Source organism: Macrotis lagotis, chromosome X (genome assembly GCF_037893015.1).
Source record: "Macrotis lagotis isolate mMagLag1 chromosome X, bilby.v1.9.chrom.fasta, whole genome shotgun sequence".
NCBI classification, from domain to species: domain Eukaryota; kingdom Metazoa; phylum Chordata; class Mammalia; order Peramelemorphia; family Peramelidae; genus Macrotis; species Macrotis lagotis.
The window spans coordinates 555059559-555076168 of NC_133666.1; the positions used below are offsets into that span (position 1 = coordinate 555059559).

A 16610-nucleotide genomic window follows, 5' to 3' on the forward strand; every position below is an offset into this window, starting at 1 on the left:
GTGATGGAACACTTGTTCTATTAGAAACCAGGAGGGATGGGAATCAGGGGAGCCTGGAAGGATTTGCATGAACTGATGCTGAGTGGGATGAACAGAACCAGAAGGACACTGTACACCCTAACAGCAACATGGGGGCGATGATCAACCTTAATGGACTTGCTCATTGCCTCAGTGCAACAATCAGGCACAATTTTGGGGTATATGCAATGGAGAATACCATCTGTATCCAGAGAAAAACTATTACCTTCAATTTTTAAAAAAAAACATTTTCTTATTACATAATTCTGCTATATCTCATACTATATGTTTCTTCTTTAAGGATAAGATTTCTCTCTCATCACATTCAACTTAGATCAATGTATACCATGGAAACAATGTAAAGACTGCAGACTACCTTCTGTGGGAGGTGGAGGGAGGGAAGTGAGATTGGGGCAAAATTGTAAAATTCAAAATAAATAATTTTTTTTTAAAAAGAGAAAAAAGAAAAGTAGATGCTAGGCTCCTTGTCTAAATATTGTGGCATTGGAAAATAGGAATCAATTATCTTTAATAGTAATTATTTTAGTTTTCACACATTTCATGGCTTAAAAAATATAGGCAAATAAGACAGGGTGACACTTAAGTAAGCAATCTTGTTAGTGTGCAGTCATGTCAGATTCTTTGTAACCCCATTTAGAGTTTTCTTAGCAGAGATATTTTGTGGCCTTTTCTTCTCTATTTCATCTTACAGATGAGGACAGAGTTAATTGACTTGACCAATGTCCCATAGCTACTAAGTGTATAAGATCAGATTCAAACTCAGGAAGATGAGTTTTCCTGACTCCAGGCCTGTCACTTTATCCACTGCATCACCTAGCTGTCCTCAATTATACAGTACTTTACCCATAACCCATCAAATGATTTTTATTCATTTCCTGATAAAATCTGGTCTCAGTGTTTTTTTTAAATTAATAATAATTACAACTAACATTCATATGGTATTTTAATGTTGGCAATGCACATCATGTACATTATCTCACTGGACTCACAACACTAATAGTAATATTATCCTCATTTTACAGATGAAGAACTGAGGTTTGGAGGGTTAAGTGATAATTACATAGTTCCTTGGTGTCAGAGGGGAGATTCTGACTCCAGAACTAACTGTCTCCAGGTTCAACACTCTGCCCCCTCTTAAGTTTGGGTACTTAAAAGGAGAGAGGAATAAGCTATAAGTAATAGAGACCTGCAGTTTCATGTGCTGCTCGGGGACCTATCCCAAGCCATGTACAATTTCCCTTTTTGGAATTATTATGCATATATATATATAAATACTCATTCTATTTGGAGTATGTCAAGTTCAAAAGAAAAATCCCTTTAAAAATGAAAAAGTATAAAAGGAGGTCTGTATTATAGTACTGACTCGTGTGTGTGTGTGTGTGTGTACTGGTTCTGCCATTTAAAAAAATTACTAGTGTATGTGTGTATATATATGTATACATAAATACAAACACACACAAACTCAGTATTCCTGTTGCTATAGTCTTTCTCCTTAAAAACTTTATTATTAATTAATGATTTGGGAAGATCTAGTGTTCTCTCCCTTTTTTCTAAAGTCCTCATTTCAAGACATCCTCAGAAGGAAAGGACTGATGATAGTAGAAAAGATTAACATTTTCCTCAGTCTAATTATTGCTAAATTACCCCTTATAAGGAATTTAAACATAAAGTGACCCCTCCAATATGTTCTACTCAGGCTTGGGTGGGGGAATATAAATTCTTTGCCATTTCCACAAGGCTGGAGATGATTTGAAAGTAAATGAGGTAATCAAAGTCACATCCTTTAACCCCATATTTAAACATGTCTGCCTCAATATAATGTTCATTCTCATATTACTTGTTAACCAATCAGAGTTGACTGCCACCCTTAGGAAAACCCACTCTTTCAAGGGCATATAAACTTTGAGCCCAGCACCATAATTCATTTTTTGATCCTAGAGAGAAGACAAAATGACTATTTCTTTATTAATAATATACTAGTATTATTAAATAATCCATTATTCAGAAATTGTTTCTCAAACTTTTTAAACATCACATCCATCATTTTTTTGAAATGCTAAGATGTTGATTAATTAATGCTAGTGTTACTCAATCAGTGAACATTAAATTAAGAAAACTTTTTCTAAGGACAAAGTAAACTAATCCTAATTTAGAGTTGAAAGGGGCCTTAAAAAGGTCATATTAGTCCTATTTCACCAGTATGAAAGTCTTTAGATAATCTATTTTCTATCACATACTTCATATTTTACCCTTGGCCTATTGTCTTCTCTCTATAATGATATATCCTGGTAACATTATCTCATAAGTAGTGATCAGATATGATATTTAATGTTAGAAAAAACAATTTGATAACCATATATGCAATGTAAAGGACAAATTAAAACTAAACAATTTTGTTGAAATAAAATACCAAGTTTAAATTCTAGAAAATCTCTTTCCAACTGATCATACTGGTGAAATAGATGGTAAGCAATACTCACCATCTGTATAAAATCTCTTTTGTCCTTCTTCAAACTTGCTTCTGCCTAGCAGGAAATCTACTAACTCAAGGTCAAAAGAAAAAACTTTTTCAAAATATTTGGATGATTCAAGTTTAAAAATCTCAAAAATTGAGACACAAAATATGGAAAAAAAGAAAACCTCTTCTCTTTTATGTACTAATTATAAATAATAATGAAAGGGCAGTTTTTTTGTGATAATCTATTATTTCTTACCTGCATAGATTTTCTACTGTCAAGGCTTCCAATACCATAGCAAGAATATGTTTTAAGTTTCTAAATTTTAATTCTGTTAAGATGTCCAATTTTTCCAGGCCCATCTTCTTGCCAATAAGTCCTGCAAGCACATATTCCAATACGGATACTTCTTCCCCTTCAACATCCTTTAGATGGTTTTTTACACCAGTTTGCTGAAATCTTTTCTTTTTGCTTTTTGTGATGATCTCATGGATCAATTGTAAAGCAGGTGTTTTTGATAAATCCTTAAGTCCTAAAACTGAATCTCCACTATTATCAATAATCTGTTCATTTGAAGAATTGCCAGAAGCTGCAGTTATTTTTGCTTTTAAGCCTGAATTCACCAAAGGTTTATCTTCTTCTGTTTCAGATTGTGAACTGTGCTCCCGAAGTGTGGACAGTCTTCTCACTCTTCCTGCATTTATTGGCTTTCTCTTTGTGCCCAAGGATCTTCCATTTCCCAGGGGTTTTGGAAATAGGTCTTGAAAAGAACCCTCATGGTCAGAGAAGGAATCTTGTGACTTATCCAGTCCCAGTGAATTAAAACCACTGTCTTCAGGTGTGGAAATATTACCTATCACTTCAGCTGGACTATAACAACCAAACTTAATGTTTGCTACTAGGTTATTGATTGGCGTTATGAATATGTCTTCATTCGTCTCACATGGTGCTTCACAAGAAGATGATCCCAGCACCTCAGGGCCTATAGTCTCTCCATTAATACTTAAAATACTGTCCCCAAAGTCACTAGTGAGAGCATCTGTACAGTTACTTCCCTGAATTGGAGAGATACAATCAACTTCAAAGAGGCTACAGTCACTTTTGGAATCATCAATTGTGGATGTTTTATGCTGAGAAAAAGAAAGTCTCAATTTTTGACTATTGGAAGTGATCTCATCTACTTTTAAAGTACTGGTGACTACAGGAGTGAAAATGGTTTGTTGTGGGGACACCAAAGCCCTTTTTGAAACTCTTTCTTCAAAACTGAGAGGTTGGCTTATGGGTGTTGTTTTTGCACATTTTCCTAAAGAACAGTTTTGCGTCTCAAAATGTTCTGTGTCCCCTCTTGAAACAATATTTGTTATATTCAACCTTCTACGGAAAAATGTTTTCTTCTTAGTTATTTTTGGAGTTTCACAAAGCTCTGCAACTTCATTTTCCTCTTTACTAAAAAAAGATTCAGAGTTCTTATTTTCAACGGGAGAGTCTATGGAACAGGTGAAACCCAGACTATAATTTTCAGAATACTCTTGTGTGGATGATAAGTCTTTTGCATTTTTTTCTATGTTTTCCACATCAGTATAATCAAAGCTGGAAGCTTTCAGAGAGTCACTGTAGCCGCTATCTTGAAACGAAGATGTGGATGAGAATCCTCCAGAGCTGTAGAACTTTAAACTGATATTTGGAGATTCTACTCCATTTCTTACAGCTTCACTAGCTTCGATGGAGTGACTGTCTGACATCTTCAGAATGTTGATTTCTGTAAATTCAAAACAAATTTTACCTTCACAATCACTGACCAAATGTTTCCTATAGCTTCTAAATCATATAAAATAACTCTAAAACCATGATAAAGCAACCTCATTAAATGTTAATGACAACCTAATGACTAAAATTTCCAAGAAATATACTCCCTCAATCAAGCTATCTAGGAGGTCTAAAAAAAACTAGTCATAAAGACTTTTAGGAAAATATTTGTACATGGAAAATAAAATTTGATAGTATTTTTTAAATTAAAAAGGTTAAATTGATTTTCTTCCTTTTCTTGATTATGACACTGAAATATACATATGACTTTTTATAACCATTTCTTGTTGGTCCTAAAGCAACTAGTGATTTATATCTTGAATTCTTTACTTCACACTTTTGGAATATGAGAGAAGCTACTTTTGGACAAAACACTACTCTATGATTTTTAAAAATGTGAAAAAAAATCCAGTGTTATTTTTGATAACAAAAGATCCCAGCATATGGGGTATACAACCCTCAGAATGATATTAATGATATTTTGATGGCTTTTGATAAAGGTGTCCCCAAAGTTTTAGTGCAGTCTAAGTTTTAATAGTACTAAGAGACACCCTGTACATATTAAGTATATGTCATATATATGAAGGAGAAATCAAAAGCTGGGACACTTTTCATAAACTATTGTAATTTAAGTCCAGGAAGATTATGCTGTAGACACACTAAGCTTTCTCTCCCTCATGTGTTTTCTTTGCTTGTAAGGTCTTTCCTCTCCTTCACTTCTTGAAACCGCACAATTTTCATGATATAATCCAAGTGCCACATCTTCCTTAAAGTCTTTTGTGACTTCTTTCCATTCCTTGTTCTTCTCACAACGCCCACCTGACTTCCTATGGTAGTTTAACTCAAAAATTCTCTGATCCATTTATGTCATTTATATAGTTGTATTTAAATCTCCTCTCCCTAACAGACTGTAAACTCAGAATGCAAAGACTAGGTCTTTTTTTTTTTTACTCCAGGGCCGGTGCTTTATCTACTGTGCCACTGCCCAAGACTAGGTCTTACTTAAATTTCTTATCCTTCTACAGCATCTGGTATAGCACTCTACATAGCATATGATCCTTCATCCTTTGTTGAAAAGACCAATGATAGCATGGGAGTGATATCTTTGTCTTGACTTGCTTGTGAATTAGATTTTAATGAGGCAGAGCTATGCAGTCATCCTCACTCTTTCTTCCAGAGTCATCAGAGTTCAGTGGCAAGACAAAAGTCAAAATTTCTGGTGATGGCCCATGATCACACAGTACCTATCAAATAAAGGAAATCTTTTCCTATCTCTTCTTAATTCCAGTACCTAACTTCTCCTAAGTTACTTCCTATACATCCTTGTAAATAAATTGTTTGAGCACATTATTTGTTTCCTCCCCCATTGGGTTGTGAACTCCTTGAGGGTAGAGATTATATTTTGCCTCTTTTAGTATTCCTAAGCACTTAGTAGAGTGCTTAAGAATTGAATGATAAATGTTTATTGAAAGAATAAACTTTGTACTATTGGTTTCTAACTGTTAAAATATGAGAACACATTTTAACAAAAAATTCCAAACAACCGCAAAATAGTTGCATTAGTACTCTGTTGATTGATGGTATTCATGATATAAATTTGTGAACCCCTTGAAATTGTTTTAAGGTTCTCTGCAGGTTCTTTGTTTATTCTATATGTTCTATATTTATCAAGGTATGTTCACTTTCTTATTGCTATCTTTCACAGGTGTATTTCAATCCCAAGGTACTGAATTTAGATTTAGAATCTGAGTTTAAATGCTAACTCTGCTTGCTAAGAATAAAGGTTTAGAAAAGAAACTAGAGACTGAAGAGCACAGCAGTGTTTTCATCATCATTAGCAATCAAAAACATGGTCTTTGGAAGAAAAAAGGCAGATTCAGGAAATGAATAACTGATGAAGAAAATAGAATCTAAAAATGGCATTCATTCTGGAAAACACCTTAAAATATAGGAATGTCAGGATTGTGGTCATCAAAGGATCTGCTCAGTAATGATAAAAATTTGTGTGAAAGCTTGTATTAATCAAAAGAACCTTAAACCAAAAAGGAAGGAGAGTGGCGGGTAGGGGGAGTCAGGGAGATGTAATAAAAAATGTTACATATATCCAACAAAATAGATACCAAAGGGATGCAGCTAGGTAGTGCAGTGGATAGAGCATGGGCCCTGGAGTCAGGAGGACCTGAATTCAAATGTGGCCTCAGACACTTAATAATTACCTAGCTGTGTAACTTTGGAAAGGCACTTAACCCCATTGCCTTGCCAAAATTAAAAAAAAAATTGATACCGAAGAGAAGTAGAAGTAGGAAGAACACAAGTAAAGGTGGCCAGAAATTTATAGGAGGAAAAAAAAATACAAGAAATGATTCAATAATGAAACCTCAAATGTCTATACAGATGCACAAAGAAGAGATAGCAGATAATATGAATTAGAGATGCTAACCCAAGGAGAAACTATCCATGACTTCATAGGTAAAAATGAGACTTGGAGGAATATAGCCTATGAATGAAAGATGACTCTAAAAGGGTCTGCCTTAACCCAGCAAAACAAGATAGGTTAAAAAGGATTGGGGGGGGGGGGGAGAAATACAGTATTATATAGGTAAAGAGATATGTGCAAGGGAGGAAATCCAAGAAACAAGAGAGAGAGGAAGAGTATTTATATGAAGCATCAAAGGAGGCAGAATCAAATACTCCATTGAAGAATTATTACAGATAACTTGGGGGAAAATGGAGAATAGAGGAGCTTGGAAATTAGAATCTAAGTCTAAAAAGAGTTTAAATAATTATAGTAGGGATGGAAGTTTCAGTCATCTTGAGATCTCTCTCTCTCTCTCTCTCTCTCTCTCTCTCTCTCTCTCTCTCTCCTCCTCCTCCTCCTCCTCCTCCTCCTCTTCCTGTCTTCTCTCTCAGTTTCTGTTTCTCTATTTCCCCCTCTCCTGCTGAGCTATTAATTACTTCTTGACTTGTCTTCATGATAATTTGGTAAGGTGTAGGAATCACAAGCAGAACTTCTACTCTGCATCTGAAACATACTGACAAAGAAGAAATGGTAGAAATGAAGGGCAGAGAAGTGACTATTCTAACTTAAAATTTGTTATAAAGAAGGAATATGCATTCTAGATTTGAGGAAAGCTTATTTCAAGGGTTCAGAGAAAGGATATAATACCTTGGACTAAAATTCTTTAGAGGAAGTCATTTTGAATTATAATTTTTAAAGCTTTAAAATACCTTTTATATGAGAATATATAGCATAACAACAAAATAAATGTTTGGATCTTCACTTTTCATGTCCCTATTTGGGGGTTACTAGAGTGGTTTGCCATTTCATTCTCTGGCACATTTTACAGATGAATAAACAGAGTTAAATGACTTGTTTAGGGTCACACAGTATGTATCTGAGGTCAAATTTGAACTAAGATGAATCTTCCTGACTCTAGGCTAAATATAGGGTAGTTTTGGATGGTAGTAGTCAACCTCCCATTCTTTTCTTATGCTCAGGTGTTAAAGCTTCCTAACACCCCTGTCCTTTATTTTGTACATGTTGCATATTTCCTATCAATGTTCAGTACATGTCTTTTAAAAATCTAAATTGGTGGTGAACTTCCTTGTGCACCCCTACATTGATCTCTTTAGGTAATCCCTCCTTTCCCTTCCCATTGGAATGATTCTGTTTGTTTTGGTGGACACAGAATTTCATTCTTGTACACTTCCCTTCTTCCTGTGCTGATTTCCCCTGTAGAAATTTAAATTTGTTAAAATAGCTTTAAATTATTCAAGTTAAAAATTTTATTAAGGCTTTTGGGATTCCAGGTAGCTCATCAAGAGTAGAAATTGTTTCATTTTTTGTATTTGCATCACTGAATAATATTTGCTGGGTGGTTTTCTTGTGTAGACATTTATGGGAGATAGAATAATAATAGCTGATGGTACACACCTTTTACAATGCACTTCTATATATATGATCATATGTATTTCTCACAACTACCCTATGAAATATGATAGGCATTATTATTCTCATTTTGTAAATGAATAAATTAAGACTTAAAGTGGAGGGGGGGAGAAAATGTAACCTAGGATGAATGCAAAAGAATCATATGGTTTTGTTGGAATAGTCTCAGAGCTCTTATGGAACAAAATGAGTTGAGGCAGGTGAGAAGAGTTGAAAATATCAGAAAAGAGTTTTTAGCTACCTTGTAAAAAATTAGAGGTAGGAAACAGAATGACTGATCTGGAAAATGGAACAATTAAGGAAGGTTTCTCTGCTGAGGAGAATGATTTAGGAATTGGAATTCTTAATCTGAATACCTCAAAATGGAAAATAGGGCTTTGACTTCTAAGATTAGTAACAAGATAGTAAGAAGCACTTGATATATTCAAGTTGCCAGGCCTAGAAGAGCTACATCCCTGGAAACTGAAAAAACCAGCCAAGGTTATTAAGGATTTTTTGATCAATGTGGAGACTTATGATCAATGATCTTGGAAAGATTTAAAGAATAGGAGAGTGTCTTGGAGCTGGAGAAGGATGAATGTAGTTGTGTTTTCGGAAAAGGGAAAAAGGGTTATTTGAAAACCATAGACCAGTGAAATTGACCTCTGATTTGTGCCAAAATCCTAGAGGCATTATTAAACAATGGTGAATATCTGGAATTGCAGTTTTTATGGCTTCATCAAAATAAAATATATTGAATTCATCTCATTTTTGACAAGGTTTTGAAATGGGTATAAATCAGGAGATCTCTGGTGGTGTAGTAGATAGAGCACAAGCCCCGAATTCAAATCTGATCTCGGATCCTTGACACTAGCTGTGTGACTTTGGGCAAGTCACTTACCCTGATTACCTCAAATCCAGGACCATCTCCAGTTGTCCTGATTCATATCTGGCCACTGGACCCAGATGGTTCTGGAGGAGAAAGTAAGACTAGTGACTTAGCACATATTCCCCCTCACTCAAACCAATTCACCTGGATGTCATAGTCTTCTCCTTCATGAAAAAAGGACAAACAGCAACAACTATATGGATAACTTATTTAGTAAAAATTTAGCAAAGAATTTGACAAGGTCCTTATACTAGTCTTAGAGAAAGGACAGAGAAGCATGGACTAGATGAATTTGGCACCTTCTCAAATGGTTAAGTGGGGGTACTCCGAGAAAGGTCATTAATAGTTTGAAAGAGGTCTCCAGAAGAATATCTGGCCCAATACTTTTTAACATTATTTTTGAAGACGTGGTGAAAGATATAGTGAGTATACTTATAAAATGTGTTGATGGCATAAAACTTGGAGGGATAGACAACATCCTAGATGATAGGATGTTTAAAAAAAAGTCCCAAAGGCTAGAACTTTGTGTTGAATCCAATATTGGACTCAACAGTTATTAATCAATAAACATTTATTAGGCACCTATAATAAGCCAGATACTGTGGTAAGGATTGGGTTTGCTTCACAAATATAAGACAGGAAATATTTTATCTAAAAAACTAAGATAGCATTTTGTCTAAATGCTATCATATATATATATACAAACATGATATATATATATATATATATCATACTCATACATACACATATATATATACATATGCACATACTCACATACATACATACATACACTCCACACAAACACATTCTACTCTGATAAGTCTACATCTGGAATATTGTGCTCTATTCTAGATGCCACATTTAGGGTATTGATAAGCTGGAAAACATGCAGAGAAGGGCAACCAGTAGGGTGAAAGACCCTGAAATTATGCTAAAATTGTTTGAAGGAATTGGAGGTATAACACTGGCTGTTTTTAAGTATTTTAAGGGTTGTCAAATAAAAGAGTAATGTATTAGTCTGCCTGATCCCAGAAGGAATTAACTAGATGAAATGGTAAAAAAGGCAGAGTTAGGCCTGATGTGAAGAAAAAAAATGTCTTAATTAGTACCATCAAAAAATGGAAAGAAAAATGCCTTAATTAGGACCATCAAAAAATAGAAAGGAAAAAAATGCTTCAGAGGGCAGCAAAGTTCTTTCCACAGAGGCTAAAAGGACCATATGGGGAGAGGGTGTAGAGACTTTTCTTCTTCGTGTAGAGAAGATGGCCTTCAAGTGTGCTTCCAATTTGAAGATCCTGAGATACTTACTACCTGTATGATCTTGGGCAAATCACTTCCTTTCTTGGAGCTTCAATTTTCTCACCTATAAAATGAGGAGGAGAACTCTGGGGTTTGTGAGCTTTTTTTCCCCTATATTTTGGTAACTAATCCAATATATTTTATTTCCTTTATAACCCTGTGTTTTATGTTATATATTCATATACATTATTCTGAGAAGGGTCTCCCCAGATTGTCTAAAGGGGTCCAAGACATATACAAAAATGTAAAGCATTCCTAGGTTGGATTTCTAAGATCTAAACTCTGAACCCTGTGATCTAGTGTACTACATTATCTAACAGATAATACATAAATATTTGCTAAGGACATGTTCTGTTAATAATTTTAAAATATAAATTCAATAAAGTATTTAAAAAAGAAATTGTATATAATAATATTCATTGAGATTGAAAAGAAACTATTATTTCTAATATCAGTATATTCCTTCTTGGCACAATATTTATCTGATTCAATGACAGAAAGATAATTTTTCCCATTCTTTTGCATTTGTATTCATTTAAACTTTAAACTACAGAACCCAGAATAATTAAGGAAGTACAGTTAGACTAGAGTGTTGTATTTGAGTCAGGAGGAATGGAGTTCAAATCCAGTCTCAAGCTCTTACTACTTGTGTTACTCTGGACAAATCACTTAACCTCACTCAACCTCAGTTTCTTCAATTGTAAAATGGGGACAAAAATAGCACCTACTTCATAAAGTTATTATAAATAGCTGATTTTCCATAAGAGTTACTGATCATGAATTTAGAGCTAGAAGGGACCTAAAAATATCCTATTCCAATATTTTCTAATTTTACAGATGAGGAAACTGGGGATCAAAGAAAGAGATTGATTTATCACTGAAATACTTTGGGACTGTACTCTACCTTCTGCCTCTCATGGATTGGAGTATAGAATTGTGAACTCCAAACCTTCATTGAAGGAGAGAGTTTAGCTAAGATATCTCATTTCTCACCTGCCTTCACTACTTTCGGATTTCTCTGACTGACTTCACCGTACTGTCAAGTATAGGTATCTTCTTCTTCTCCTTGCCCCACCTCTTTTCAGCTTCCTTTTGTGTGTTGTTTTTCCCCCATTAGATTTTAAACTCCTTGAGGACAGGTGTTTTTTTAGATTTGAATTCCCAGGGTTTAGCATAGTACGTGGTAAATGCATATTTATTGATTATATAGTAAGAAGAAAAGCAAGGGTTCAAACCTTAGTTGTTTGACTCCAAATTTAGAGCTCATTCCACTATCTAATTCTACCTATAGCATGGAAAGGGACATTGACTTAGATGTCCTCTGAAATTCCTGTCTAAGTTAATCATCTTCTATAAAAGGAGTTTCTGGAAAAGAAATCTAGTTGAATTTTCTCCACAGCAAATGTTTTGTTATTTCTGTTACCAGAAATTTTAGAAATTTTGTAGATTATAATCTCTTTGAAGGCTAGGATTGTCTTTTGACTCTTTTCATATCCCTAGTAATTATCAGAGTGCCTTTACATGGAAAGCATTTGATAAATATTTATTGACTGGCAAGTTAGGGAATATAATTTTGCAAATATTTTATATGGCATTGGGCTAATGGAACTGATAAATTCACATGTGATTGGTAGGAAATTCACATGTTAACAGTGTATCTCATTAGGATATAATATTTCTGGGACCTATTTTTAAAGAACTTATTAAGCCACAATTTTTTACTAAAGTCATTTAGTCACATCATATATTTGTATATATTAAAAAATGGAAATAGGAAACAACTATTAGCTACTTCACCACTAGATGTCTCAAGAGCTTTCCTGAGACCAAATTTGAACAGCAATGAGACAAAAGAGTATATACTGAATTCTGATTATTTTTACAGAGAGGAAAAATGCAAAAACAGAAACAAAGATTAACAAAATATTAAGAGGAGAATGGCATTTTCATAAGTTTTTTCCTAAGTACTTCACCAGACTAACGGAGGGGTTGAGGAACCAAAAAAGGTGAAAAGGGTCCATTCCCCCTCTAGTGTTTACACTCTCCCTAACTCTTTTTTTACTCCTCAATTTGACTTTCATGTATTAATTTCAGCCCTCTGCAACACAATTTGAAAATGTCATTTTTTTAGAATAATCACATCAATATTATCTGAAGATGACCTCAGAAGTTCCCTTCAGCTATAAACTAATGAAATTAAGAAATTATAATATTTAGGAAGTAACAGGTTCCTGATAAATCAGCTATTATTACCACAATAATTATCCAGACCCCCTCACTAAACGAAAGACTGAAAACAAAAAGCAAACCACAGTCCTCTACTCTTAAGATGTTTAGTAGATACTTTAATTGGAATGAAATGAAAAAAATAGTTTAACTATACTGAAACCAAATTTCATGTATTTATAAAACTAGGATACTTAGCCATCAGGTAAACTGTGCAATCCTTACACTAACTTAATTTTTCAAATGCAGGGGAAAAAATCTAATTAAACCTTAAGCAAGTATCTGGGTCTATGAATAATCAATGGGGTTGGGTGGGGCAGAGGAAATCTCATTATCTTGGTGAAGATCAAATTAGAGAAAAAAAATTTTAGGATGAATCGGAAGAGTCAATAAGCATGTTTACTATGGATCAGACTCTGTGCTTAGTATAATCATAAGCCCCTCAAATGCTAAAGTCTAAATATATGATGCACCTCTAAATTTATGAACCTATGATCATTAAATTTAAAAGCAAAATATTTTGGAGTGTTCTTCGCCCTTTCATACAACAGTCTTAATTTTTTTCCCCTCGTTTACATTGCTGAATGTTATGAATAAACTCCCGAATTGGGTTTCTTAAGAGGAGGAGGGCTGCCCTTGGAACCTTGCAATTCCTTGCCTCTGGAGGCAAGTATGTGTTGGAGGGGAGAGATGATAACCTAACTTCTAAATCCTCACTGGTTTCCTCATTTTAATTAATTTTACCTCCTCTTTCTCCCTCCTGTCCCCTCCCAGTCCAGTATGGAAAATGGAGGTTGGATTTCCAGCCTCTAAGGCAAAATGTTGTTTTTTACCTCAGGACCCTGAAAGCCAGGGAGGCCCAGGGAGGGAGAGATAGATATAGATATGCATTATGAGGGTATAGTCACCTGCGGTGGAGGGAGATAAGAGGAGGCAGGAGGCAGCGGGTAACTTCAACGCATCTCACCCCTTTTCCAGCACCTGGAAAACAAACTGGGGGCGGGGAGGGGGGACTCCCAGGAATTCTGCTCCCCTGAAGCAGCAGCAGCAGCAGCTGCAGCAGCCCCAGCAGCCTGGGGTCCCCCGCCCCCGTCCAACTCGAGACCACAAAGCCCAGAGCAGACTCCTCCTGCCTCCCCTGGGATGGATAAATGGCAGCAGCTGAAGCTGCTGAGCTTGGGAAGGAGGCAAGAAGGAAAAAGGGAAGGGGGCGGGGAGAGGGGAGTGGGGAGTGGTGGGAGAAGGGCGTGGAAGGGGCAGAGCTACCCGCTCCGGCCCCAGGGATGCTCTGGCTATGGCAACCCCCAATCCCAGGTAGCTTGGGGCCGCCACTGCTTTCCCTCTCTTGGGTTTGAACTGCCCGCCCAGAATAACCGCTAGCTGCGGCCCCTCCCCCTCCCCTCTCCTTCTTTATCTTCCTTTCCCTTCCCTTCCCCTTCCCTCTTTTTCCCTTGCCTGCCTTGCCCCCCTGCCTTCCCTTTGCCCTGTCCTGTCCCACCCTCCACTTCTGCTCTGTCTTCTGGCTTTCCGAGGAACCTGCCCCCGCTCCAGACGTTAAGGACCGTTTTGGGGAGGAACATGGAATGGAAATCCCTCTCCCCAACCCCCCCCCCCCACCTTTCCCTATCTCCGTCTTGTTCTAGTGGACACAAATCAAAAAGCTAGGCGCAAACTAATTTGGAGGAGTTTCTGGTTCTTACTCTTCCAAATTAGTGTATCTTCGTTTCAAGAATATCTTTAGAAAGATAATTTTTTGTACATTTATTTTTACCAAATATCAAATTAATGTAGCCATCCCTACTGTTCCCTACAGCCATCATTATACCTTCACCCCAGACAGTGCCTTCCTTTTCACCTGTTAATCTCATAGCATGTTTTGTCTATTCATCCATTTGGTACTCCCTGTATTTTGTATTTATCTTTCTGTGTATGTGTTGTCTCCCCAACTGGAACTTAATGTCTCATATGCCCGATACCTAGCACAGGGGCTCAAGAATTTGCAGTTATGGTGTAGGTGAGACAGCAATACATCAAGGAAAGAACCCTAATTTAGAGCCAGCAAGCCTGAGTTCAGCACCTACTTCTGCCCATTATTAGGATTTGTGAGATTTAAGCGCAAGTCACTTCTCTGGCTCTCAGGGCTCAGTGGCAGGAGTCTGACTTCCAAACCTGGCTTTGCTACTATCATCTATTAGAACTTGAGTAAATTACTTCAGATCTCTAAGCCTCAGCTTTCTCAGCTATAAAATGAGGGATTTAGACTACATGACCTTAAAGATCTTTTCTATATCCTCTGGGGTTCTAGAAGATGAGGTTGGACCATATGCTTTCTTAGGTCATTTCTAGGTCTTAAAAGTAAGATCCTTCCCATTAAGGGCTACCTGAGGTTTCTCCTACCCTATTGTCATAGCCTCTTTAATTTTTAACTCTGGCCCTATTCTCTCCAGTTTGCATGACACTGTTCTATCCTGGCATTCATTTTAGCTAACTGTTAGCTCAGTCTCCTTTGTTGGATCTTCATCTAGGTCATGACCCCTAACTGTGAGATCTCCCCCAAGACTCCGTCTAATCCCTCTTTTCCCTTTAAACTTTCACTTGATCAGTCCTTTTAGATTCAATTATCAACTCTGTATAGATGATTCTCAGACACGCCCAGTCCAAACCGGTCTCCTGATCTCTTCTGCAAATGCCTATTTGACATCTTAAATTGGATATTAAGTACTAAGTTTAAACTTGCCTAAAATGGAACTCATTATTTCTGCCACTCCCCCCAATCAAAAAAAAACGCCACAAAAAACTAATCTATTCCCTCCTCCTATCTTTTCTATTGCCCTTTGGTCTTTGTTTTCAAAAAGAACCAGTGACGTATGGGATTATGTCGTGATTTGAGCTTGAATTAGATTTAAGTGGGGCAGAGTCAATTTTACTCTCTCTCTTTCAGAATTATCAAATCCAGTGGCAAGATAAAGAATAACTAGTGATGGTCCAGAATGCAGTGGGTGATCATGGCATCTTATGACTGGCCTCACTCTAAACTCTTCAATGCCTTCATGGCTTTTGCAACAAATTATCCTCATTCTTCTATTTGGCCAGAGGAAGACTTCATATGTTTATTAGGATTGACATTCCCCTTAACTCAGCAACAGGTTTGACGTCTATTGGTTACCTCAACCAAGACAATTTTGCTGGAGTATGCCAAAGGGTATGCTTCAACTTCTTGAAGCCACAGGTGTGAGCTGAGTGCTAAGGCAGACATCAAAGGTATATGAGTAGCTCTGAAAAAGGTGGGGTAGGGTAGAAGTAGATGAAGATGAGAGCCTGTGAAGGGAGATCAGAGAAGGCTATGGTTTACACTTAGGCAACCAAGAAAAGGTGGGCTATTTGTTAGTAAAAAGAATTCATTCTGGACAGAGGGCACTGGCAGCACTCCAAAAATTCAGCATTACTTCAGCAAAAATTCAGGTGATATACTCTGCCTTGATTCCTAGGCTTCTCTTTGAGGTGTAGTGGTGGGAGGAGAGAGAAAGAAGACTAAGCAACACTGTTTAACTAGTTCTGGAAGGTGAGAGGTAGGAAGCAGGGAGCAGAGCTCCAAGTAGTCTACTCCTGCCATATCCTCAAGTCTAAAGTTTCCCTGTCAAGTTGATTGGGTATTAATTCAGAACTTGATTCATTTGAAAAAAAGAACAACCTTGAACTTTGACTCATGTTCCCATGCTCTGGAAGCATCTGTTTCTGGTTGACATAGATTAATAATTTTTCCCTAGACAGGATGGAGGTATTATTGAGGACTGTGATAGAGTGGGATTTAAAAGCATCTATCATTTGCCAAATACTGCTAAGCTCTAGGGTTACAAAAGAAAGACCAAAAAACAAACAATCAAATAAAACAGGAGCTGACAATCTCATGAAGAGGCTATGAAAGCAACTAAAGAAAAATAAGATATAGAGAGAACATACTGAAGAT

The 16610-nt window shown here is 36.4% G+C and overlaps 1 protein-coding gene across 4 annotated transcripts in view; it reads right to left on the reverse strand.

Annotated features, from left to right (window-relative positions):
- Nucleotides 1-14712, reverse strand: part of FBXO43 (F-box protein 43) — a 53774-nt gene extending 39062 nt beyond the window's left edge. The window contains exons 1-4 of one of the 4 annotated variants that reach the window (XM_074200609.1): nucleotides 14499-14712; nucleotides 13552-13636; nucleotides 10427-10481; nucleotides 2754-4254 (exon numbers count right to left, since the gene is read on the reverse strand). In XM_074200609.1, the coding sequence (XP_074056710.1) occupies nucleotides 2754-4237 (1484 nt within the window). In that variant the 5' untranslated portion in view covers nucleotides 4238-4254; nucleotides 10427-10481; nucleotides 13552-13636; nucleotides 14499-14712. Of the gene's footprint in view, nucleotides 1-2753; nucleotides 4255-9130; nucleotides 9192-10426; nucleotides 10482-13551; nucleotides 14116-14141; nucleotides 14205-14498 lie in introns of those variants that run through there. The other 3 variants (XM_074200608.1, XM_074200611.1, XM_074200610.1) reach the window with 3 other exon arrangements.
- Between the last annotated feature and the right edge of the window lie 1898 nt (nucleotides 14713-16610).